This window comes from Trematomus bernacchii, unplaced genomic scaffold (assembly GCF_902827165.1).
Source record: "Trematomus bernacchii unplaced genomic scaffold, fTreBer1.1, whole genome shotgun sequence".
Classification (NCBI taxonomy): domain Eukaryota; kingdom Metazoa; phylum Chordata; class Actinopteri; order Perciformes; family Nototheniidae; genus Trematomus; species Trematomus bernacchii.
Window position 1 is genome coordinate 740320 of NW_022987642.1, and position 25219 is coordinate 765538.

Here is a 25219-nt window from a genome sequence, read left to right on the forward strand (position 1 = left end):
TCTGGTTCTAGTTCTGTAACTAGTCCTAGTTCTGGTCCTAGTCCTGGTTTTAGTTCTGGTTCTAGTTCTGTAACTAGTCCTAGTTCTGTAACTAGTCATAGTTCTGGTTCTGTTCCTAGTTCTGGTTCTAGTTCTGTAACTAGTCATAGTTCTGGTTCTGGTTCTAGTCCTGGTTCTAGTTATGTTACTAGTCCTAGTTCTGGTCCTGTTCATAGTTCTGGTTCTAGTCCTGGTTCTGGTTATGTTACAAGTCCTACTTCTGGTTCTGGTTCTAGTTTTGTAACTAGTCCTAGTTCTGTAACTAGTCCTAGTTCTGGTCCTAGTCCTGGTTCTGGTCCTAGTTCTGTAACTAGTCCTAATTCTGGTCCTAGTCCTGGTTCTGGTCCTAGTTCTGGTTCTAGTTCTGTAACTAGTCCTGTAACTAGTCATAGTTCTGGTTCTGGTTCTGTTCCTAGTCCTGGTTCTGGTTCTGTAACTAGTCATAGTTCTGGTTCTGGTTCTAGTCCTGGTCATAGTTCTGTTCTAGTTCTGTAACTAGTCCTGGTTCTGATCCTGGTTCTAGTTCTAGTTCTGTAACTAGTCCTGGTTCTGATCCTGGTTCTAGTTCTGTTCCTAGTTCTGTTCCTAGTTCTGTAACTAGTCCTGGTTCTGGTTCTGGTTCTGCTACCTGTAGGGCCTCAGAGGAGGGCAGCGGTCGGGCCAGTCCTGCTGGGTGTGGTTCTGCAGGATGTTCACCATCACCTGTCTCACTGACTGGATCTCTCTGTCTGCACCTGCACACAGACAGGTAGAGAGACAGACAGGTAGAGAGACAGACAGGTAGAGAGACAGACAGGTAGAGAGACAGACAGACAGGTAGAGAGACAGACAGGTAGAGAGACAGACAGGTAGAGAGACAGACAGACAGGTAGAGAGACAGACAGATAGAGAGACAGACAGATAGGTAGAGAGACAGACAGATAGAGAGACAGACAGATAGGTAGAGAGACAGACAGGTAGAGAGACAGACAGGTAGAGAGACAGACAGGTAGAGAGACAGACAGGTAGAGAGACAGACAGGTAGAGAGACAGACAGGTAGAGAGACAGACAGGTAGAGAGACAGACAGGTAGAGAGACAGACAGGTAGAGAGACAGACAGGTAGAGAGACAGACAGATAGGTAGAGAGACAGACAGGTAGAGAGACAGACAGGTAGAGAGACAGACAGGTAGAGAGACAGACAGACAGGTAGAGAGACAGACAGACAGGTAGAGAGACAGACAGGTAGAGAGACAGACAGACAGGTAGAGAGACAGACAGACAGGTAGAGAGACAGACAGAGACAGACAGACAGGTAGAGAGACAGACAGGTAGAGAGACAGACAGGTAGAGAGACAGACAGACAGGTAGAGAGACAGACAGGTAGAGAGACAGACAGGTAGAGAGACAGACAGACAGACAGACAGATATGTAGAGAGACAGACAGGTAGAGAGACAGACAGGTAGAGAGACAGACAGGTAGAGAGACAGACAGGTAGAGAGAGACAGGTAGAGAGACAGACAGGTAGAGAGACAGACAGGTAGAGAGACAGACAGGTAGAGAGACAGACAGGTAGAGAGACAGACAGGTAGAGAGACAGACAGGTAGAGAGACAGACAGACAGGTAGAGAGACAGACAGACAGACAGGTAGAGAGACAGACAGACAGGTAGAGAGACAGACAGGTAGAGAGACAGACAGGTAGAGAGACAGACAGACAGACAGACAGATATGTAGAGAGACAGACAGGTAGAGAGACAGACAGGTAGAGAGACAGACAGGTAGAGAGATAGACAGGTAGAGAGACAGACAGGTAGAGAGACAGACAGGTAGAGAGACAGACAGGTAGAGAGACAGACAGGTAGAGAGACAGACAGGTAGAGAGACAGACAGGTAGAGAGACAGACAGGTAGAGAGACAGACAGACAGGTAGAGAGACAGACAGACAGACAGGTAGAGAGACAGACAGGTAGAGAGACAGACAGGTAGAGAGACAGACAGGTAGAGAGACAGACAGGTAGAGAGACAGACAGACAGGTAGAGAGACAGACAGACAGGTAGAGAGACAGACAGACAGGTAGAGAGACAGACAGGTAGAGAGACAGACAGGTAGAGAGACAGACAGGTAGAGAGACAGACAGGTAGAGAGACAGACAGACAGGTAGAGAGACAGACAGACAGGTAGAGAGACAGACAGACAGGTAGAGAGACAGACAGACAGGTAGAGAGACAGACAGGTAGAGAGACAGACAGGTAGAGAGACAGACAGGTAGAGAGACAGACAGGTAGATAGACAGACAGGTAGATAGACAGACAGGTAGAGAGACAGACAGACAGGTAGAGAGACTTTATTTATGTCTGTATAGGCCGTTGTTGTGAGTGTGGACGGTCGGAGCATATACTGCGTTAGCTTAGCCAATCTCCATTTAGAAAAACACGCATTTTAAAGGTGTTTCTCCTGCCGTCTGTCTGCAGACTTGACAAAGCATTAATTCATGGTTTTTACTAACCGGTATCAGTATGTTGTTACTTCATCATTTAGAAACGTGTATTACAATTAAATCACGGTCAGATATGTTCATCTTGTTGTAGTTGTAGCCCCCTGGCCAGCGATGCTCTCTCTAGTTTAGCATACTCAGCCCGACTCAGCCCGGTTGTTGGCCCGGAAAAAAACACGATTTTATGGGGCCAGAACATTTGGAAATAGTACCCGCTAGCCGGAACTACGCCAAGTGGAAACGCAACCAAAGACGGGCCGCGCACGGCTCGGCACGGCTCGGCACGCTTAAAGCGAGCTCCGCGCTGCAGTGGAAACGCGCCATTAGAGTCTCACCTCTGTACGGCGTCCCTCGCTCCGTCTCTGGGCTGTGAGCACGGAAATACTGAAACAGTAAAGTTACACATTAGTGAGGAGATTACAGAGTATAAAGTACTGTTACACGGTATCACTACAGTACTTCTACACAGTATAATAAAGTACTTGTACACAGTATAATAAAGTACTTGTACACAGTATAATAAAGTACTTGTACACAGTATAATAAAGCACTTCTACACAGTATAATAAAGTACTTGTATACAGTATAATAAAGTACTTGTACACAGTATAATAAAGTACTTGTACACAGTATAATAAAGTACTTGTATACAGTATAATAAAGTACTTGTACACAGTGAACTCGGTGTTGTACGTACTTTAAACGTCGGGTAGAACTTGATGTTGAATTCTTTACAGACTTCAAAGTTTTCCTCCTGAGCGCAATCTAAAACTCCCACTCTGACCGCCTGCTGCCAGTCTGAGAGAGAGACAGGTGAGAGAGACAGGTGAGAGAGAGACAGGTGAGAGAGAGAGACAGGTGAGAGAGACAGACAGGTGAGAGAGACAGACAGGTGAGAGACAGACAGGTGAGAGAGAGACAGGTGAGAGAGACAGGTGAGAGAGAGACAGGTGAGAGAGAGAGACAGGTGAGAGAGAGAGACAGGTGAGAGAGACAGACAGGTGAGAGAGACAGACAGGTGAGAGAGAGACAGGTGAGGGAGACACAGACAGGTGAGACACAGGAAGACAAACTTAATTTGTGAAAAGCATACCTTCTAACCCAAAGCACTCTCTTCTCTGTACTTCCAGGTAGACACACTTCATATCAGCTTCAGTTTGATTGGATGTTCATGTTACAGCTGCATTTCCCCCTGAGCCTCGTTAGCAGTTCAGCTTCAGTTCAGAGGATGTCCTCCTTTGTTTACTTCAGGAACATAGTGACATCACTACGGAACTCTCGCACTCCTATTGGCTGGCGCTGCAACACATTGTACGTGACAGGCGTGTGTGTGTGTGTGTGTGTGTGTGTGTGTCAGCAGATGGAGATTAAACTCTGATTCCCACAGGTCGCTCTGTCCGTACCGACGTTGGTATTTTATAAAATAAGTATATTTTAGTTTTTTAATCAGATAATATGTATTGGTATGTATTTGCAGTCTTTACTTCCATCTTATAGTAAACAACCACAATACAATATAATGATATAATAATCCAGTGACTGAGTTCTGGTTGAACCGTTTGAGATCAATAACGCTCACAGACCGGAGAGGAACATCTATTCTAATTAAGAGGACGACAGCTGTTTAGAATGAGCTCAGGTTTGATCTGCTCACTCTACTGTCACGCACAATGTGTTGGAGCGCTAGCCAATAGGAGCACGAGTGTTACATAGTGATGTCACTGGGTTCCTGGGATTTTAACCCCAACACATTCCAGGAGAGGGAACTCCACAGAAAGCGGAATATTATTTTAAAAACCATCAAACTGTTTTTATATCTTCCTGTGATTCAGCCCGACCACCTGTTGACCAAACCTAACATCATCTGTTGACTTTAAGGTTGCACAACACCACTGAAACCCTGACTTAATGAGCATCACACGTTTCTAAAAACCACGATTTAATGTTATTGATTATTGATGTTGGGATTACTTATTGATGCCGAACTAAAGAGGAGTTATGAAAGGATCAGAAAACACACCCAGTGGTTCTTTAACACACACCCAGTATAAACCATAGAGTTTGAATTAAGTAATTAGAAGTTTTCTACATGGAGTCTGGTGCTGGTGTTTACAAAGGAGAACAGACACGTGTCAGTAACAGCTGTTCGATTCGGATCAATATTAGGAGAATCTACTCTAAGCTATTATTAATGATCCTTTTAAGAACTTTCAATCTAAACCTCATAACCTACCACTTTAAGGTTGCCTAACCCCACTGGAAACCTTTAACTACCGGTACCATTAAACCATAAATCCTCTTTAGTTCTGCATCACACGTTTCGATTTGCTGTTATTAGTTATTGATGTTGGGATTATTTATTGATGCCGAACTGAAGAGGAGTTATGTTGTATTTTAACACACACCCAGTTTGACCCATAACGCCTTAATGGAGTAATTAGCAGTTTTGTGCATGGAGTCTGGTTCTGGTGTTGCTTCCCCCCTGCTGTGTTTGCATGGTGTTCATTGTGTTTGCATGGTGTTTGCATGGTTTCTGCATGGTTTCTGCTGTACCTTGCACGTCCCGGGCCAGATTCTTCCAGGTCTCGGAGTACTGGATGCAGTGTCCGCACCAGGAGGAGTAGAACTGGATGAACCAGGCCGAGGAGGAGTTAGTGACGGACGGACTGAAGCTGCCGCCGCTCAGGATCACCAGCGGGTCCTCCTCCGTGTACAGCCGGGCAGAGGAGCTCCCACAGCGGGGGGCGAGCAGCCACAGCCCCACCGAGAAGAACCAGAGCCGGAGCATTCCTCCAGAAGCACCGGGGACACACAGAGAGTCGGTCAGAGACAAGAGTTTATGCCCGAAACAGGCAGCTTTATCCGGGCAGACATGAGAGCAGCTGCCGCTAACAGAGAGCTCCACAGCGGCGAGAAGACGTCCCACTCTGACTATAAAACACCACCAAACCATACAGATAATACAATATTAACTTCGGATATTCTATGAGTTTGTATTTTATTTTTAACTTGCCCTTGTTTTGTTTTTCTTAGATTCTCATTTTTACTCAAATCCATATTTAATGAGCATTGTTTGAGAAATGAACAACATTTCACTTCTGTTTTCACTGAGGAGTGAGTCCTCTGTCAGAGTCATAGACGATCTTTGTCAAACTGAGCCTGACGTCACTTCCGTGCTGCGTGGAGTTAAAACCTAAAACATGTAAATACATTTTGAAATAAAAAAAATTACATTAATTTAAAGAAGCATTACGTTTGAAACACAAGGTTGAACATATTATATAATAAATAATAATAATAATACATGTAATGTTATTAGATATTTTGACAGAGCACAGTCACAGTAACAACATTAATATAAGTGTAATAAGGTTATAATAGCAGAGTAGTGATGATATTTAATATATTAAACTGATTCTGAGGAAGTCCTGTGGCAGTCAAAGAGAATATTAAGTTATATTAGTTGTGTTTTATATTAAAATCATACTTTTTTTTACTCTGTTAAACTTTACTCTGGAACTTCCGGTTGAACTGCCACGTAATGCACGTCGCAGCTTACGTCACGTTAGCGTCCTGTCTCCATAGCAACAGACATAGTCCGAGACACAGAAACAAACAGGTGAGGCTTTTTAAATACTAACTACCTTTAAATACTAACTTTACTACCTTTAAATTACCTTTAATGTACATAAATTACCTTTAAATTCACTTAATATCGTGTTAACCTTTGTATTAAAGTTATTGTCCATAAATAACCTTTAAATGGAGTGAATCTTCAGTCAGGTGTATTCCTCTTCCTCCTCCTCTTCCTCCTCCTCCTCCTCCTCTCAGGTACCATGTCCTCCCCCAGGCTTGGTGTGATGAGAGACTCCATGCTGACCAACCCGCTGCACATCAAGGTGAGACACAGAGGGCTTTTTGATGATGATGATGATGATGATGATGATGATGATGATGATGATGATGATGATGATGATGATGATGCCCACTGCAGGCCTCTCTAGGTCGGTCCGTCTCCAGAGGGTTTTCAGTTCCTGGTCCAGATTTCACTTTTGGGATGAGCAACGACTCAACTGACGGGGGCGTGGCCGAAGGTGAGCACCCTGTAGCTTTAGCATGTAGCATGTAGCATTAGCATGTAGCACTCATATTGGACCTGTGATAAAGGTTGCTAACATGAAGACTGATAGCATTAGCATGTTATTAGCGGTAAATATAAGCTGAATAGACCCAATCGCAACATGTGGTAACTGATACACACTGAATATCAGAGTGCCTGTGTGTGTGTGTGTGTGTGTGTGTGTGTGTGTGTGTGTGTGTGTGTGTGTTTAGCATCGGTCAGCTGTCACACTGTGTTTGCATGAAGGAAACATGCCTTCAGGCAACAATCCCTGCTGTCACTCACTCACACACACACACACACACACACACACACACACACACACACACACACACACACACACACACGCACACACACACTATCTTTGTGAGGAGATGTCAGACTTGGTTTTATTTAATTGATGTTATATTAATATATCATGTTTGATCTGTTGGAGGAGCTCTTGGCTTTGCTGAATGCTTGATAATTAAAATGTAGTTCAGTCAGTATTGTAGTTTATAAATACAACTAGAGAATGCATTCCTGAAGAAATTGCTAGTGGGAATGCTTTATGCTGAAAAGCTGACGCTAAACTGCTATGCTGAAATGTAATGTGTAAGAAGAAAGTGAAGAATTTAGATTGAAATGATACATGAACACTGGGGGCTTGAATGTGTGATGAGAGAGAAGAAAGTAAAAAGGCTTGGAAAAGCAGCAGAATATTTGAACTGCAAACTTTTGAACCAATTTGATGGCGAATGATCTGTCGCCATAGCAATGGTATTTGATGACACCCCATAATACGCTTAGATGTGTTGATGGCTGCATCGTTACCAAACCTGTGAAGTTTTGGGCCGTTTGGAGCATTTTCACAGAAGTTATGAGAAAACCGTGTTTCATGGCGAGCATTGTGTTGCCAAGGCAACGGCATTTGAAGAAACGGTCAAAACGGTCTCGTAGATGTCGTCACGACTGGACTGTTAGCACACATGTGAAGTTTGAGCACTTTTTGACCATTTTCATAGGAGTTATAGCAATATCGTGTTTTACGGCGAGGGATGCGTTGCCATGGCAACAGCTTTTGAGGAAAACTCACTAATGGCACATAGAAATGTTGAGGGCTGGACCATTAACCATTATCTGAAGTCTGGTGCTGTTTTGACCATTTGCATAGGTATCACGACAACATCGTGTTTTATGGCGAGGGATGCGTTGCTATAGTAACACCACATTACGTAACATCAGATTTGATGTAGAGCTGTTCAGGGCCACAGTGTTAACCGTCATGTGATGTTTGGTGGCGTTCTGAGCATTGGCAGTTGGAGTTATGACATCATCATATCCAGGGCCGGCCCTAGACTTTTGGGGGCCCTAAGCGAGCTTTGGCTTGCTCTTATGTCCATCTTCAAAAACTCTGAGTCCGACTGACAGTTTATTTTAAACATTGTCACAGCTCACAGGATAGGTACCTGTCAGCCAATAAGACAGATGTTTATTTCCATTCAACTCTCTGATTGGTCTGGTGTCTTGCCTCTGTTGCATTCACTGAACACGGGAAATTACAATCCTGCCGTCCTCTCATGATGAGGTTCAGGTAAAGCACGGTTAATGTATTATATGATTGACTCAATAATATAATACATGACTTTGAGAGTAGGCAATCTAGGCATATTAACAAAATTAATTAAACATACTTATCACGGCGACAGTGTACTGAGAAAAAAAAAAAAAAAAATCTTTTTTTTTTGCTAGGGGGCCCTTAGCGGCTGCGGGGCCCTAAGCGGCCGCTTATGTCGCTTAATGGGTCGGGCCGGCTCTGATCATATCATATCTCCAACACACAGGTGTTTGTGTTTGAGGTGACGACGTTAGGAAACACCTGTGCTTGAGTCCAGAGATCAAAGGTTTCCATGGTGATGTGCAGTAATCAGTGAGAGGAGAGCCTTTCCATTGTTCTGAATGAGAGATAAACCTCTTACATGTGAACGTTTTGTTGAAGAACCGTAACAGATATCGGTGAAATTTCAACGCGTGAAGCATCTCAGGACCCCAAGGAGCGTCTGATGCTACGTTCACACCGGACGCGATGCGATTTTTGGGGGCGGCGCGATTACATGTAAAGTCAACGCAGAGACGCGGACAGACACAAATTCGCTCCGACGGTGCGCATGAAGCGGTTGATGCGAATGCCGCGATTGAGGCGATTGGAGGGGGCCGCGACAACCGCTCGAGTTCAATTTTTTCGAATTGAGCGTCAAATTCGTGTGACGCGATTTCGCGGTAGCCAATCAGCTGTGAGGATCTCAGCCTGCCGTCACTGACGTTGAACCAGAAAACCAAAACATCAGCCGTTAGCTGTTAGCACTCGCTGGAGGGCTTTTATTGTGAAGGAGCTGGACTGCGGCTTTGTTGATGCTTTAGCACTCAGAGCTCACAGCTCCTCATATCTGTTCAGAAACTAGACAAAAGTGAAACAAGTACAAACCACAGACTGTCTGTGTCATGGCGAGTACAGTCGCTGCTTTATTTATGTCTGTATAGGCCGTTGTTGTGAGTGTGGTCAGAGCATATACAACGTTAGCTTAGCCTGGTCGATCCGATCTTCATTCAGAAAACAAGCATTTTAAAAGGTGTTTCCCCTGCCGTCTGTCTGCAGACTTGTCAAAGCATTAATTCATGGTTTTTACTAACCGGTATCAGTATGTTGTTACTTCGGCATCATTTTGAAACGTGTATTACAATTAAATCACGGTCAAATATGTTCATCTTGTTGTAGTTGTAGCCCCCTGGCCAGCGCGTCTTGTTTTAATGATGCGAGTAAACACAGCTGACAGCCGCGGTGAAACTCGAGCGTTTAGAGCGATTACAATATTCGCATCGCGTCCGGTGTGAACGCAGCATGAGTCTGCTGTTTGTGTACTTTGGGGTCAATAATGTGGCCTGTGGCAGATGAACTAAAGGTGTGCTGCTGTGAGGAAAGATCAGCCTGAACTTACAATGGGCCTTTATGGAGACATGTTGAACGTTTTTGTCACTTCATGCCCTCAAGAGGCATTTTGTTTAATATTTTTGCTTGATTTTTTTTCAACCGAGGAGATGTTTTCCTACGTTTGTCATGAAACATGATGTCTCAGGAGTGTAGGGGTTGGGACTTATGGCAGGTTTAAAAAAAAATGTGAAGGCGAATTTCAAGCTGTCCTCCGTAGAAGAACAAGTAGTGGGAATGCTGTATCAGCTGTATCAGCATTCCCACTAAATAATGTGTGTAGGCTTAAACCGTCAGGACTATGTTTCATAGTTTATTTAAATGTTGTAATAGAGTGCCGCAGTGACGCGTCCTAAAACCCGGAAGTAAGCTGCGCATGGGTTCCTTCGATAAAAAAGTAATGCAATTTCTCCATAGGATTTTGGAAAATAGCTGGAAATAAGGTCTGTGGTTGATCACGTTTTGTTCAGTCGGATAATCTCCACATGTCTACCCTACTTTTACAATTTTCGAATCATAAATCTATCAATAGATAGATGTAGTTCCAGCTGGGAGTTGTAGTTCCTGAGTGTAGTCCCTCTCTCAGTCCTCTAGGAGTTGTAGTTCCTGAGTGTAGTCTCTCTCTCAGTCCTCTGGGAGTTGTAGTTCCTGAGTGTAGTCCCTCTCTCAGTCCTCTGGGAGTTGTAGTTCCTGAGTGTAGTCTCTCTCTCAGTCCTCTAGGAGTTGTAGTTCCTGAGTGTAGTCTCTCTCTCAGTCCTCTAGGAGTTGTAGTTCCTGAGTGTAGTCTCTCTCTCAGTCCTCTAGGAGTTGTAGTTCCTGAGTGTAGTCTCTCTCTCAGTCCTCTGGGAGTTGTAGTTCCTGAGTGTAGTCTCTCTCTCAGTCCTCTAGGAGTTGTAGTTCCTGAGTGTAGTCTCTCTCTTAGTCCTCTAGGAGTTGTAGTTCCTGAGTGTAGTCCCTCTCTCAGTCCTCTAGGAGTTGTAGTTCCTGAGTGTAGTCTCTCTCTCAGTCCTCTAGGAGTTGTAGTTCCTGAGTGTAGTCTCTCTCTCCAGCTGGGAGTTGTAGTTCCTGAGTGTAGTCTCTCTCTCAGTCCTCTAGGAGTTGTAGTTCCTGAGTGTAGTCTCTCTCTCAGTCCTCTAGGAGTTGTAGTTCCTGAGTGTAGTTTCTCTCTCCAGCTGGGAGTTGTAGTTCCTGAGTGTAGTCTCTCTCTCAGTCCTCTAGGAGTTGTAGTTCCTGAGTGTAGTCTCTCTCTCAGTCCTCTGGGAGTTGTAGTTCCTGAGTGTAGTCTCTCTCTCAGTCCTCTAGGAGTTGTAGTTCCTGAGTGTAGTCTCTCTCTCAGTCCTCTGGGAGTTGTAGTTCCTGAGTGTAGTCCCTCTCTCAGTCCTCTAGGAGTTGTAGTTCCTGAGTGTAGTCTCTCTCTTAGTCCTCTAGGAGTTGTAGTTCCTGAGTGTAGTCTCTCTCTCAGTCCTCTAGGAGTTGTAGTTCCTGAGTGTAGTCTCTCTCTCCAGCTGGGAGTTGTAGTTCCTGAGTGTAGTTTCTCTCTCCAGCTGGGAGTTGTAGTTCCTGAGTGTAGTCTCTCTCTCAGTCCTCTAGGAGTTGTAGTTCCTGAGTGTAGTCTCTCTCTTATGCCCCTTTCACACCAACGCAACTCCGGTTCAAGCTCCGTGCTAGAGCTTTTCTGGTTCAGAACCGGTTCTTCGGTTTAGCGCCGGCTCTTTTCACACCGCTCAGAGCCCGACTGGTGCTGCCGCTGCTGCGTCATGACGTCACAGTTTACGTCGCTGAGTTTCTCCCCAACGCCGGAGCTCACTTCACAACAACAACGGGCCGGGGACTGCGTTGCTTTTAATCATACGAAGCCAGATTAAATTAAATAACGACTTCTCCAACCTTATACTTTTCTCCAGAGTGCCGTGGTTCATTGTTTATTAATGTGTTTCAGCGGCATTTACCGACCGCTTCAGTGCTGGCCGGCTGCTCTTCAACGGGAGTGTATTCTCCCGTTAGCTCCGGGTTAGCTCACACGGCTCTAAAGTATTCACTGTCTGACTGTCACACAAGCAGCTGATACATATCCCCAGTTCCCCTTAAGTGAATGTGTGTCAGTCTGAATTCACGCTGTTTGGTGTCAGTCTGAATTCACGCTGTTTGGCATCACAACGTTGTTATGAAAGTTTCTCTGGTATAACATGGGTGATGTTAGCATAGCAACCGAAGCTAAACTGACTACTTGCTAAGCAGTTTTCTACAGGCACTTTTTACCGACGTATTTTTCATTATGATTCTACTTGTGATAGTCGGACATGACAACCTGTGCAGCCCATGTATTGATTCCATCCGATAGCTGCTATAATAACAAACGTCTGCCTGCTCTCCACAATGATCAATAACAGCGAACGGATGGTCAAAGTAAGGTACAAATAAACAGAATCACACGAAGCCTGGTTAGTGTTGCCTGACTTTATAAAGTGTGTTTTTTTTAACAAGTGTGTGGTTGCGTTCTAGTCACTTTGCTCAGCACTACTGCTTGTTACAACTTTTATTTGCCGTACTCGCCTTAAGTGTTAGCTCAGGTTAATCTCGCCCCCCTCCGACGTAAGCGTGACGTATGCGGTTCTTGCTTCTAGACCAGGGCTCTCCAACACGTCGATCGCGAGCTACCGGTAGCTCGCGGGCAGCTTTTCAGTAGCTCGCCGCTCGATTATCGATTATAGCGTAGTAAGGTTGCTTATTGATTTTTCGGCCACGGCTGGACAATAACGTTTTTTTATTTTAGAATTTTTTCTGTCACACGAATATCAAATGGTCGGTGACGCAGAGATCAAGGAACAGACGTGACAGCAGCACAGCGACAACACACACGGAGCAGTCTGCTTTCTCCACCAACACCAGTCCAGAACTAACAGCAGAATGACCCGCTCTGAATCAGGCCCTGTCGCTGCGCTTCAGAGACACACAGGGAGGGATTTGTGTTTTTTTTTAAAACACTCGTTATCGTCATGTCAGGTTTTTGGTGGATTTAATCAAGTCTTGGATTGCAGAGTATGAATGTCCTCTTGCTATTTTCAGTTGATAAATACTTGTGTAAAGTTTGTGAAGCCAGGAGGAAAGCTTCCGCGATCACCGTCTCCTCTCCGTTCCTCCAAACCCCGCTCCCTCCCTGAAAATAATGAGTGACAGGCTGATAGTGACCCGATAGAAACTTTATTATTCACTTAATCACTGATTGAGATATGATGAAGCTAACTTAACTGAGATTAAGTTAATGTATGAGATTAATAATCTCATACATTCATGGGATTTATGTAACAGTAAAACAGAGAATGTAAGTGTGCACCCACATGCACTATTTTTGTTTTTATAATGCTATTGTAAATAGCCTACTCCCTCCTGCTGTTTTCAGACTCAAGTTATGTGTGTGATGCCACATTCAAGACATTCAGTGTCTTTTTTTTAACAGAAGACCGTAGCTAGAAGCTGCAGCTAGACTGCAGAAGTATTAGTTTTTTTTGTTTTTGAGGATGGAACCATTTTCACACACAGATATAGGGAGGCTAGACCTATACAATTGATTTATTATGGTTTATAATTTAATGTCAAGACGAAGAAGAAGAAGAAAAAGATGGCTGAACAACTGTTCAGTGTCAATCGTGTGGATATCTCCAAAATAATGTTCAGCTTAAGTCTCAGCAAAACTCACAACATTTCTGGAGCCTTGTAGACCCAGAAAACTATAAGAACATTCACCAAGCAGCACTGAAAATGTCTGCTTTATTTGGTTCTGTTCTACATACCTTTGTGAAGCAGCTTTTTCTGACATGAATGAAATCTAAATACAGAACAAGACCGACTGATGAACATTTAAATGACTCTATTAAGTGAACCTAAGTGGGTCCAGCATACACCTCTATGGTGGACTGCATCCAGTGCCATTCATCTCACTAACAAAAGAGTGAAATGCTTGTAAGGTGGTGATTAAGGACACTTATGTGAATGTTCAGTGATGTACTTATTATGTGGGCCATAATAATATGTGAGAAATCTTCGTTTTCTTGGACCTTATTTTTGATAAGCTTTAGGTATTGCAATTTCACACGTGTACAAAAGTATAGCTTAATTCAACTGATGAGGGCTATGTGAATAAATGTAAGCGATGTGATGCAAGTAGCTCTTGGCCACTTTCATTTTTTGAAAGTAGCTCTCAGATGAAGAAAGGTTGGAGACCCCTGTTCTAGACGGACAACTTTTTGGTGCTCGAAACGAACCGGATTCCGGAGCTATGACGCTGCTCCGCTGCGGTGTGAACAGGAAAACCCGGTGCTTTTCAAGCACCAGCACCGAACCGGCCCTGAAACACCGTTGGTGTGAAAGGGGTATTAGTCCTCTGGGAGTTGTAGATCCTGAGTGTAGTCCCTCTCTCAGTCCTCTAGGAGTTGTAGTTCCTGAGTGTAGTCTCTCTCTCAATCCTCTAGGAGTTGTAGTTCCTGAGTGTTGTCTCTCTCTCAGTCCTCTAGGAGTTGTAGTTCCTGAGCGTAGTCTCTCTCTCAGTCCTCTAGGAGTTGTAGTTCCTGAGTGTAGTCTCTCTCTCAGTCCTCTAGGAGTTGTAGTTCCTGAGTGTAGTCCCTCTCTCAGTCCTCTAGGAGTTGTAGTTCCTGAGTGTAGTCCCTCTCTCAGTCCTCTAGGAGTTGTAGTTCCTGAGTGTAGTCTCTCTCTTAGTCCTCTAGGAGTTGTAGTTCCTGAGTGTAGTCCCTCTCTCAGTCCTCTGGGAGTTGTAGTTCCTGAGTGTAGTCTCTCTCTCAGTCCTCTAGGAGTTGTAGTTCCTGAGTGTAGTCTCTCTCTCAGTCCTCTGGGAGTTGTAGTTCCTGAGTGTAGTCTCTCTCTCAGTCCTCTGGGAGTTGTAGTTCCTGAGTGTAGTCCCTCTCTCAGTCCTCTAGGAGTTGTATTTCCTGAGTGTAGTCCCTCTCTCAGTCCTCTAGGAGTTGTAGTTCCTGGGTGTAGTCCCTCTCTCAGTCCTCTAGGAGTTGTAGTTCCTGGGTGTAGTCCCTCTCTCAGTCCTCTAGGAGTTGTAGTTCCTGAGTGTAGTCCCTCTCTCAGTCCTCTGGGAGTTGTAGTTCCTGAGTGTAGTCCCTCTCTCAGTCCTCTAGGAGTTGTAGTTCCTGAGTGTAGTCCCTCTCTCAGTCCTCTAGGAGTTGTAGTTCCTGAGTGTAGTCTCTCTCTCAGTCCTCTGGGAGTTGTAGTTCCTGAGTGTAGTCTCTCTCTCAGTCCTCTAGGAGTTGTAGTTCCTGAGTGTAGTCTCTCTCTCAGTCCTCTAGGAGTTGTAGTTCCTGAGTGTAGTCCCTCTCTCAGTCCTCTGGGAGTTGTAGTTCCTGAGTGTAGTCTCTCTCTCAGTCCTCTGGGAGTTGTAGTTCCTGAGTGTAGTCTCTCTCTCCAGCTGGGAGTTGTAGTTCCTGAGTGTAGTATCTCTCTCAGTCCTCTAGGAGTTGTAGTTCCTGAGTGTAGTCTCTCTCTTAGTCCTCTGGGAGTTGTAGTTCCTGAGTGTAGTCTCTCTCTCCAGCTGGGAGTTGTAGTTCCTGAGTGTAGTCTCTCTCTCAGTCCTCTGGGAGTTGTAGTTCCTGAGTGTAGTCTCTCTCTCAGTCCTCTGGGAGTTGTAGTTCCTGAGTGTAGTCTCTCTCTCCAGCTGGGAGTTGTAGTTCCTGAGTGTAGTCTCTCTCTCAGTCCTCTGGGAGTTGTAGTTCCTGAGTGTAGTCTCTCTCTCAGTCCTCTGGGAGTTGTAGTTCCTGAGTGTAGTCTCTCTCTCAGTCCTCTAGGAGTTGTAGTTCCTGAGTGTAGTCTCTCTCTCAGTCCTCTAGGAGTTGTAGTTCCTGAGTGTAGTCCCTCTCTCAGTCCTCTAGGAGTTGTAGTTCCTGAGTGTAGTCTCTCTCTCAGTCCTCTAGGAGTTGTAGTTCCTGAGTGTAGTCTCTCTCTCAGTCCTCTAGGAGTTGTAGTTCCTGAGTGTAGTCTCTCTCTCAGTCCTCTAGGAGTTGTAGTTCCTGAGTGTAGTCTCTCTCTTAGTCCTCTAGGAGTTGTAGTTCCTGAGTGTAGTCTCTCTCTCAGTCCTCTAGGAGTTGTAGTTCCTGAGTGTAGTCCCTCTCTCAGTCCTCTGGGAGTTGTAGTTCCTGAGTGTAGTCCCTCTCTCAGTCCTCTAGGAGTTGTAGTTCCTGAGTGTAGTCTCTCTCTCAGTCCTCTAGGAGTTGTAGTTCCTGAGTGTAGTCTCTCTCTTAGTCCTCTAGGAGTTGTAGTTCCTGAGTGTAGTCCCTCTCTCAGTCCTCTAGGAGTTGTAGTTCCTGAGTGTAGTCTCTCTCTCAGTCCTCTGGGAGTTGTAGTTCCTGAGTGTAGTCTCTCTCTCAGTCCTCTGGGAGTTGTAGTTCCTGAGTGTAGTCTCTCTCTCAGTCCTCTAGGAGTTGTAGTTCCTGAGTGTAGTCTCTCTCTCAGTCCTCTAGGAGTTGTAGTTCCTGAGTGTAGTCCCTCTCTCAGTCCTCTAGGAGTTGTAGTTCCTGAGTGTAGTCCCTCTCTCAGTCCTCTAGGAGTTGTAGTTCCTGAGTGTAGTCTCTCTCTCAGTCCTCTGGGAGTTGTAGTTCCTGAGTGTAGTCTCTCTCTCAGTCCTCTGGGAGTTGTAGTTCCTGAGTGTAGTCTCTCTCTCAGTCCTCTAGGAGTTGTAGTTCCTGAGTGTAGTCTCTCTCTCAGTCCTCTAGGAGTTGTAGTTCCTGAGTGTAGTCTCTCTCTCAGTCCTCTAGGAGTTGTAGTTCCTGAGTGTAGTCTCTCTCTCAGTCCTCTGGGAGTTGTAGTTCCTGAGTGTAGTCTCTCTCTCAGTCCTCTAGGAGTTGTAGTTCCTGAGTGTAGTCTCTCTCTCAGTCCTCTAGGAGTTGTAGTTCCTGAGTGTAGTCTCTCTCTCAGTCCTCTAGGAGTTGTAGTTCCTGAGTGTAGTCTCTCTCTCAGTCCTCTGGGAGTTGTAGTTCCTGAGTGTAGTCTCTCTCTCAGTCCTCTAGGAGTTGTAGTTCCTGAGTGTAGTCTCTCTCTTAGTCCTCTAGGAGTTGTAGTTCCTGAGTGTAGTCCCTCTCTCAGTCCTCTAGGAGTTGTAGTTCCTGAGTGTAGTCTCTCTCTCAGTCCTCTAGGAGTTGTAGTTCCTGAGTGTAGTCTCTCTCTCCAGCTGGGAGTTGTAGTTCCTGAGTGTAGTCTCTCTCTCAGTCCTCTAGGAGTTGTAGTTCCTGAGTGTAGTCTCTCTCTCAGTCCTCTAGGAGTTGTAGTTCCTGAGTGTAGTTTCTCTCTCCAGCTGGGAGTTGTAGTTCCTGAGTGTAGTCTCTCTCTCAGTCCTCTAGGAGTTGTAGTTCCTGAGTGTAGTCTCTCTCTCAGTCCTCTGGGAGTTGTAGTTCCTGAGTGTAGTCTCTCTCTCAGTCCTCTAGGAGTTGTAGTTCCTGAGTGTAGTCTCTCTCTCAGTCCTCTGGGAGTTGTAGTTCCTGAGTGTAGTCCCTCTCTCAGTCCTCTAGGAGTTGTAGTTCCTGAGTGTAGTCTCTCTCTTAGTCCTCTAGGAGTTGTAGTTCCTGAGTGTAGTCTCTCTCTCAGTCCTCTAGGAGTTGTAGTTCCTGAGTGTAGTCTCTCTCTCAGTCCTCTAGGAGTTGTAGTTCCTGAGTGTAGTCTCTCTCTCCAGCTGGGAGTTGTAGTTCCTGAGTGTAGTTTCTCTCTCCAGCTGGGAGTTGTAGTTCCTGAGTGTAGTCTCTCTCTCAGTCCTCTAGGAGTTGTAGTTCCTGAGTGTAGTCTCTCTCTTAGTCCTCTGGGAGTTGTAGATCCTGAGTGTAGTCCCTCTCTCAGTCCTCTAGGAGTTGTAGTTCCTGAGTGTAGTCTCTCTCTCAGTCCTCTAGGAGTTGTAGTTCCTGAGTGTTGTCTCTCTCTCAGTCCTCTAGGAGTTGTAGTTCCTGAGCGTAGTCTCTCTCTCAGTCCTCTAGGAGTTGTAGTTCCTGAGTGTAGTCTCTCTCTCAGTCCTCTAGGAGTTGTAGTTCCTGAGTGTAGTCCCTCTCTCAGTCCTCTAGGAGTTGTAGTTCCTGAGTGTAGTCCCTCTCTCAGTCCTCTAGGAGTTGTAGTTCCTGAGTGTAGTCTCTCTCTCAGTCCTCTGGGAGTTGTAGTTCCTGAGTGTAGTCTCTCTCTTAGTCCTCTAGGAGTTGTAGTTCCTGAGTGTAGTCTCTCTCTCAGTCCTCTGGGAGTTGTAGTTCCTGAGTGTAGTCTCTCTCTCAGTCCTCTAGGAGTTGTAGTTCCTGAGTGTAGTCTCTCTCTCAGTCCTCTGGGAGTTGTAGTTCCTGAGTGTAGTCTCTCTCTCAGTCCTCTGGGAGTTGTAGTTCCTGAGTGTAGTCCCTCTCTCAGTCCTCTAGGAGTTGTATTTCCTGAGTGTAGTCCCTCTCTCAGTCCTCTAGGAGTTGTAGTTCCTGGGTGTAGTCCCTCTCTCAGTCCTCTAGGAGTTGTAGTTCCTGGGTGTAGTCCCTCTCTCAGTCCTCTAGGAGTTGTAGTTCCTGAGTGTAGTCCCTCTCTCAGTCCTCTGGGAGTTGTAGTTCCTGAGTGTAGTCCCTCTCTCAGTCCTCTAGGAGTTGTAGTTCCTGAGTGTAGTCCCTCTCTCAGTCCTCTAGGAGTTGTAGTTCCTGAGTGTAGTCTCTCTCTCAGTCCTCTGGGAGTTGTAGTTCCTGAGTGTAGTCTCTCTCTCAGTCCTCTAGGAGTTGTAGTTCCTGAGTGTAGTCTCTCTCTCAGTCCTCTAGGAGTTGTAGTTCCTGAGTGTAGTCCCTCTCTCAGTCCTCTGGGAGTTGTAGTTCCTGAGTGTAGTCTCTCTCTCAGTCCTCTGGGAGTTGTAGTTCCTGAGTGTAGTCTCTCTCTCCAGCTGGGAGTTGTAGTTCCTGAGTGTAGTATCTCTCTCAGTCCTCTAGGAGTTGTAGTTCCTGAGTGTAGTCTCTCTCTTAGTCCTCTGGGAGTTGTAGTTCCTGAGTGTAGTCTCTCTCTCCAGCTGGGAGTTGTAGTTCCTGAGTGTAGTCTCTCTCTCAGTCCTCTGGGAGTTGTAGTTCCTGAGTGTAGTCTCTCTCTCAGTCCTCTGGGAGTTGTAGTTCCTGAGTGTAGTCTCTCTCTCCAGCTGGGAGTTGTAGTTCCTGAGTGTAGTCTCTCTCTCAGTCCTCTGGGAGTTGTAGTTCCTGAGTGTAGTCTCTCTCTCAGTCCTCTGGGAGTTGTAGTTCCTGAGTGTAGTCTCTCTCTCAGTCCTCTAGGAGTTGTAGTTCCTGAGTGTAGTCTCTCTCTCAGTCCTCTAGGAGTTGTAGTTCCTGAGTGTAGTCCCTCTCTCAGTCCTCTAGGAGTTGTAGTTCCTGAGTGTAGTCTCTCTCTCAGTCCTCTAGGAGTTGTAGTTCCTGAGTGTAGTCTCTCTCTCAGTCCTCTAGGAGTTGTAGTTCCTGAGTGTAGTCTCTCTCTCAGTCCTCTAGGAGTTGTAGTTCCTGAGTGTAGTCTCTCTCTTAGTCCTCTAGGAGTTGTAGTTCCTGAGTGTAGTCTCTCTCTCAGTCCTCTAGGAGTTGTAGTTCCTGAGTGTAGTCCCTCTCTCAGTCCTCTGGGAGTTGTAGTTCCTGAGTGTAGTCCCTCTCTCAGTCCTCTAGGAGTTGTAGTTCCTGAGTGTAGTCTCTCTCTCAGTCCTCTAGGAGTTGTAGTTCCTGAGTGTAGTCTCTCTCTTAGTCCTCTAGGAGTTGTAGTTCCTGAGTGTAGTCCCTCTCTCAGTCCTCTAGGAGTTGTAGTTCCTGAGTGTAGTCTCTCTCTCAGTCCTCTAGGAGTTGTAGTTCCTGAGTGTAGTCCCTCTCTCAGTCCTCTGGGAGTTGTAGTTCCTGAGTGTAGTCCCTCTCTCAGTCCTCTAGGAGTTGTAGTTCCTGAGTGTAGTCTCTCTCTCAGTCCTCTAGGAGTTGTAGTTCCTGAGTGTAGTCTCTCTCTCAGTCCTCTAGGAGTTGTAGTTCCTGAGTGTAGTCTCTCTCTTAGTCCTCTGGGAGTTGTAGTTCCTGAGTGTAGTCCCTCTCTCAGTCCTCTGGGAGTTGTAGTTCCTGAGTGTAGTCTCTCTCTCAGTCCTCTAGGAGTTGTAGTTCCTGAGTGTAGTCCCTCTCTCAGTCCTCTAGGAGTTGTAGTTCCTGAGTGTAGTCTCTCTCTCAGTTCTCTAGGAGTTGTAGTTCCTGAGTGTAGTCCCTCTCTCAGTCCTCTGGGAGTTGTAGTTCCTGAGTGTAGTCCCTCTCTCAGTCCTCTGGGAGTTGTAGTTCCTGAGTGTAGTCCCTCTCTCAGTCCTCTAGGAGTTGTAGTTCCTGAGTGTAGTCTCTCTCTCAGTCCTCTAGGAGTTGTAGTTCCTGAGTGTAGTCTCTCTCTTAGTCCTCTAGGAGTTGTAGTTCCTGAGTGTAGTCTCTCTCTCCGGCTGGGAGTTGTAGTTCCTGAGTGTAGTCCCTCTCTCAGTCCTCTAGGAGTTGTAGTTCCTGAGTGTAGTCTCTCTCTCAGTCCTCTAGGAGTTGTAGTTCCTGAGTGTAGTCCCTCTCTCAGTCCTCTGGGAGTTGTAGTTCCTGAGTGTAGTCTCTCTCTCAGTCCTCTAGGAGTTGTAGTTCCTGACTGTAGTCCCTCTCTCAGTCCTCTGGGAGTTGTAGTTCCTGAGTGTAGTCCCTCTCTCAGTCCTCTAGGAGTTGTAGTTCCTGAGTGTAGTCTCTCTCTTAGTCCTCTAGGAGTTGTAGTTCCTGAGTGTAGTCCCTCTCTCAGTCCTCTGGGAGTTGTAGTTCCTGAGTGTAGTCTCTCTCTCAGTCCTCTAGGAGTTGTAGTTCCTGAGTGTAGTCTCTCTCTTAGTCCTCTAGGAGTTGTAGTTCCTGAGTGTAGTCCCTCTCTCAGTCCTCTAGGAGTTGTAGTTCCTGAGTGTAGTCTCTCTCTCAGTTCTCTAGGAGTTGTAGTTCCTGAGTGTAGTCCCTCTCTCAGTCCTCTGGGAGTTGTAGTTCCTGAGTGTAGTCTCTCTCTCAGTCCTCTAGGAGTTGTAGTTCCTGAGTGTAGTCTCTCTCTCAGTCCTCTGGGAGTTGTAGTTCCTGAGTGTAGTCCCTCTCTCAGTCCTCTGGGAGTTGTAGTTCCTGAGTGTAGTCCCTCTCTCAGTCCTCTAGGAGTTGTAGTTCCTGAGTGTAGTCTCTCTCTCAGTCCTCTAGGAGTTGTAGTTCCTGAGTGTAGTCTCTCTCTTAGTCCTCTAGGAGTTGTAGTTCCTGAGTGTAGTCTCTCTCTCCGGCTGGGAGTTGTAGTTCCTGAGTGTAGTCCCTCTCTCAGTCCTCTAGGAGTTGTAGTTCCTGAGTGTAGTCTCTGTCTCAGTCCTCTAGGAGTTGTAGTTCCTGAGTGTAGTCCCTCTCTCAGTCCTCTGGGAGTTGTAGTTCCTGAGTGTAGTCTCTCTCTCAGTCCTCTAGGAGTTGTAGTTCCTGAGTGTAGTCCCTCTCTCAGTCCTCTAGGAGTTGTAGTTCCTGAGTGTAGTCTCTCTCTTAGTCCTCTAGGAGTTGTAGTTCCTGAGTGTAGTCCCTCTCTCAGTCCTCTAGGAGTTGTAGTTCCTGAGTGTAGTCTCTCTCTCAGTCCTCTGGGAGTTGTAGTTCCTGAGTGTAGTCTCTCTCTTAGTCCTCTGGGAGTTGTAGTTCCTGAGTGTAGTCTCTCTCTCAGTCCTCTAGGAGTTGTAGTTCCTGAGTGTAGTCTCTCTCTCAGTCCTCTGGGAGTTGTAGTTCCTGAGTGTAGTCTCTCTCTCAGTCCTCTGGGAGTTGTAGTTCCTGAGTGTAGTCTCTCTCTCAGTCCTCTAGGAGTTGTAGTTCCTGAGTGTAGTCCCTCTCTCAGTCCTCTAGGAGTTGTAGTTCCTGAGTGTAGTCTCTCTCTCAGTCCTCTGGGAGTTGTAGTTCCTGAGTGTAGTCTCTCTCTTAGTCCTCTGGGAGTTGTAGTTCCTGAGTGTAGTCTCTCTCTTAGTCCTCTGGGAGTTGTAGTTCCTGAGTGTAGTCTCTCTCTCAGTCCTCTAGGAGTTGTAGTTCCTGAGTGTAGTCTCTCTCTCAGTCCTCTGGGAGTTGTAGTTCCTGAGTGTAGTCTCTCTCTTAGTCCTCTAGGAGTTGTAGTTCCTGAGTGTAGTCTCTCTCTCAGTCCTCTGGGAGTTGTAGTTCCTGAGTGTAGTCTCTCTCTTAGTCCTCTGGGAGTTGTAGTTCCTGAGTGTAGTCTCTCTCTCAGTCCTCTGGGAGTTGTAGTTCCTGAGTGTAGTCTCTCTCTCAGTCCTCTGGGAGTTGTAGTTCCTGAGTGTAGTCTCTCTCTTAGTCCTCTGGGAGTTGTAGTTCCTGAGTGTAGTCTCTCTCTCAGTCCTCTCCAGCTGGTTGGTGCAGAGGCGTTCTGACTCCGCCCCCTCGCAGCCCCTCCCTCCGGACTTCCTGTCTCTGAACCGAGACGCTGTGCGCTCCGGCATCGTGACGTCCAAGGAGCTGAGCCAATACCGCGCTCAGATGGGCGGGGCCTATAGCCAGGGCCACGCCCCCACACCACAGAAGGGCGGGGCTTCACGGCGCCCGGCGGTGCCCGACATCACGTTCGGAGTCACGACCAAGTGAGGAAACTCTCGTTAGTGGTTAACTGTTACTATAGTTACTACTAGTAGTATTATGATGTTACTATAATATTAATGGTTATTATGGTTACTATAGTAACAGTTAATGGTTACTATAACAGTAACTATAGTAACAGTGACTAACTGATCAGCAGGGCGTCAGACCCGCTCAGCGTCCTCCTCTCTCATCAGTACGGACAGCGCTGGCTGGACGAACAGATTCATAACAGCAGGAATCAAACCAGCAAGCAGCAACAGAAGAGGGTGAGAAACTCACCTCCTCTCCTAACCTCCTCATCTCCTGTCCTCCTCTCCTCTCCTCACCTCCTCTCCTAACCTCCTCTCCAAACCTTCTATCCTCCTACACCTGCAAACATCCACCTTAACGTTCCAATTTCCCACCGCAACCACAAAGTTTAAGGTGTGTGTGTGTGTGTGTGTGTGTGTGTGTGTGTGTGTGTGTGTGTGTGTGTGTGTGTGTGTGTGTGTGTGTGTGTGTGTGTGTGTGTGTGTGTGTGTGTGTAGTTTAAAGCAGGGTGTATCCCAGACAGGAGGAGCAGAGAGCTGACCGTCTCTCCCCTTCGACACACACTGCCCCCCCTCACACAGGTAAGAGTACTCTCTCTCTCTCTCTCTCTCTCTCTCTCTCTCTCTCTCTCTCTCTCAGGTGTAACCTCTCTCTCTCTCTCAGGTGTAACCTCTCTCTCTCTCTCTCAGGTGTAACCTCTCTCTCTCTCTCTCTCTCTCTCTCTCTCTCTCTCTCCTCTCTCTCTCCTCTCTCTCTCCTCCTCTCTCTCCTCTCTCTCTCTCTCTCTCTCTCGTCTCTCTCTCTCTCTCTCTCTCTCTCTCTCTCTCTCTCTCTCTCTCTCTCTCTCAGGTGTAACCTCTCTCTTTCTCTCTCAGGTGGCTCCGGCTCTCAACACCTTCAGGGACCCAGAGGCTCGTCAGCGGGCCCTCAGGAGTCTTCAGGCCCGGAGAGGCGTTCAGGGTCCACTCTGATGAGGAGTAATCATGTTCAACACCAATAAAAAGGCTCCGTAAATCTGAGTGTCGTTCAATTGTCAATCTTTCAGTTTGTGTGTACAGAGAGATCGAAATACCGTTTCCCACAATCCAGAATACAAAACACAAATATATATAAAAATATGTATAGAAATATATATATACAAAATAATGGCCTCGCACGGCCTCGCTCGTTATGGCTAGGCCTCGTTAGGACTGGCTCACTTTATGGCGCATTTCCATTACAGTTTAGGAACTGGGGTAGTATCTATAGTAACGCAGTGTAGGCGGAGCCGTGACGTGATCTTCAGAGGACCCCAGAAAAACAACACAGCCGTTAGCTGTTAGCACTCAGAGCTCACAGCTCCTCATATCTGTTCAGAAACTAGACAAAAGTTAAACAAGTACAAACCACAGACTGCCTGTGTCATGGAGAATACAGTCGCTGCTTTATTTATGTCTGTATAGGCCGTTGTTGTGAGTGTGGACGGTCGGAGCATATACTGCGTTAGCTTAGCCAATCTCCATTTAGAAAACACGCATTTTAAAAGGTTTTTCGCCTGCCGTCTGTCTGCAGACTTGTCAAAGCATTAATTCATGGTTTTTACTAACCGGTATCAGTATGTTGTTACTTCATCATTTTGAAACGTGTATTACAATTAAATCACGGTCAGATATGTCCATCTTGTTGTAGTTGTTGCCCCCTTGCCAGCGACGCTCTCTCTAGTTTAGCATACTCAGCCCGACTCAGCCTCGTTGTCTCTGGCCCTAGACCCACGATTTTATGAGGCCAGAAAAACTGTGAATTAGGACCCGCCGGCCGGTACTAGGCCAAGTGGAAACGCAACCAAAGACGGGCCGCTGACGTCACAGCCCTCTTAAACCGTGCTCCGCGCTGTAGTGGAAACGCGCCATAAGAAAGCAGGTCTTTGGCCCCTGGGTGTATGTTCTCCAGGTTTGTCAGATAGACCTCCAGCCAAGTCAGATATCTGCAGATAAGGAGAGGCACAGATTACACATGTCTGTGTAGCTTGTCTCATAATGACAATTTGGTAAATTGTCATGTAAATAGCCAACCCAGTCTCACGGCATTTCGTGTTATAGTCACGAAATTAATCTATTGATTCGTGTTCAACACGATTTCGCCATTTTTTTCGTGTCACACAGAACGATTTTAAAAGCAATGTAAATAATAACAAATTAGAAGGAAAAAGACATTTAAAAAAATACAGATTTAAGTATTCTGACACAGAACAATTTTAGAAGCAATGTATTTCTATTGGTAGTATGTTTCGTGCCTGCACCAAATAATAACAAATTAGAAGGAAAAAGAGATGACATAAAATACAGATGTCAGTATTCTGAGGCTCTGAGACATTTCTTTTCCTCACTGACGGCAAAAAAAACTCAGACATTATACAATTTAAAATAAAAGGGATAGGGTTAGGCTTAGGGTAAGATATTGAGTAAGAAAATGTGTTTATGAACCACACAGCTTCTGGTCTTCCAAGACCCGACCGGACAAAAAGACGTGTTGCAGGCACGAAACATACTACCAATAGAAATACATTGCATTTAAAATCGTTCTGTGTGACACGAAAAAAAGGTGAAAATCGTGTTGGTGAACACGAATCAATAGATTACATTAATTTCGTGACTAATAACACGAAATGCCGTGAGACTGGGTTGAAATAGCACAAACCTTGAGTAGTTGTGTCCATCAAATGCAAAGAAGATCTTTGCCATCTCTCCATTACATTTGTGAAACAACTGGATGTTGTTGGTCTTCACGGAGTGGAGGAGCACGAAGGCAAGATGACAGTGGGTAATAAACGACATCCAGAAGGCAGCTGTCTTTCCCAGGTGCGCACCTTCTCCTCATAGGCGTGATTCTTCTCGATGAGGAGTTGAGGGGTCTTTGGGGGCTTCATCGAGGTGCTCTCTGGGTCATGTTGTGAAGCGCAGCAGGGTCAGTGATGAGGACGCTTTCCTCCACAATGAACCGCCTCTCC

General features: G+C 46.0%; 2 protein-coding genes across 3 annotated transcripts in view; one reads left to right on the plus strand and one right to left on the minus strand.

The window, feature by feature from the left end:
- The window catches only part of qsox2 (quiescin Q6 sulfhydryl oxidase 2), a 22832-nt gene extending 17395 nt beyond the window's left edge, over window positions 1–5437 (minus strand). The window contains 4 exon segments of the mRNA XM_034133743.1: window positions 668–773; window positions 2852–2900; window positions 3214–3314; window positions 5070–5437. Of these exon segments, the coding sequence (XP_033989634.1) occupies window positions 668–773; window positions 2852–2900; window positions 3214–3314; window positions 5070–5304 (491 nt within the window). The 5' untranslated portion in view covers window positions 5305–5437.
- Window positions 5438–5595: 158 nt separating this feature from the next.
- On the plus strand, window positions 5596–23256 carry cfap77 (cilia and flagella associated protein 77). Of its 2 annotated transcripts, none has more exons than XM_034133744.1 (8): window positions 5596–5718; window positions 6071–6135; window positions 6348–6415; window positions 6511–6610; window positions 21965–22205; window positions 22358–22469; window positions 22731–22814; window positions 23109–23256. In XM_034133744.1, the coding sequence occupies exons 3-8, from the start codon at window positions 6353–6355 to the stop codon at window positions 23202–23204; spliced, it is 696 nt and encodes a 231-aa protein (XP_033989635.1). In that variant the 5' UTR covers window positions 5596–5718; window positions 6071–6135; window positions 6348–6352; the 3' UTR covers window positions 23205–23256. The 2 variants fall into 2 exon arrangements, with proteins under 2 accessions (XP_033989635.1, XP_033989636.1); XM_034133745.1 differs by having other exon boundaries at window positions 5598–5718; window positions 22361–22469; window positions 23109–23238.
- The last annotated feature ends 1963 nt before the right edge of the window (window positions 23257–25219 follow it).

Bases quoted from the DNA above. Each gene is read 5' to 3' on its own strand.
- cfap77 (XM_034133744.1), top strand. From the start codon at position 6,353: ATGTCCTCCCCCAGGCTTGGTGTGATGAGAGACTCCATGCTGACCAAC. The intron at 6,416-6,510 runs GTGAGACACAGA...TGCCCACTGCAG, and splicing joins CCAACCCGCTGCACATCAAG to GCCTCTCTAGGTCGGTCCGT. The intron at 22,470-22,730 runs GTGAGAAACTCA...GTGTGTGTGTAG, and splicing joins GCAAGCAGCAACAGAAGAGG to TTTAAAGCAGGGTGTATCCC.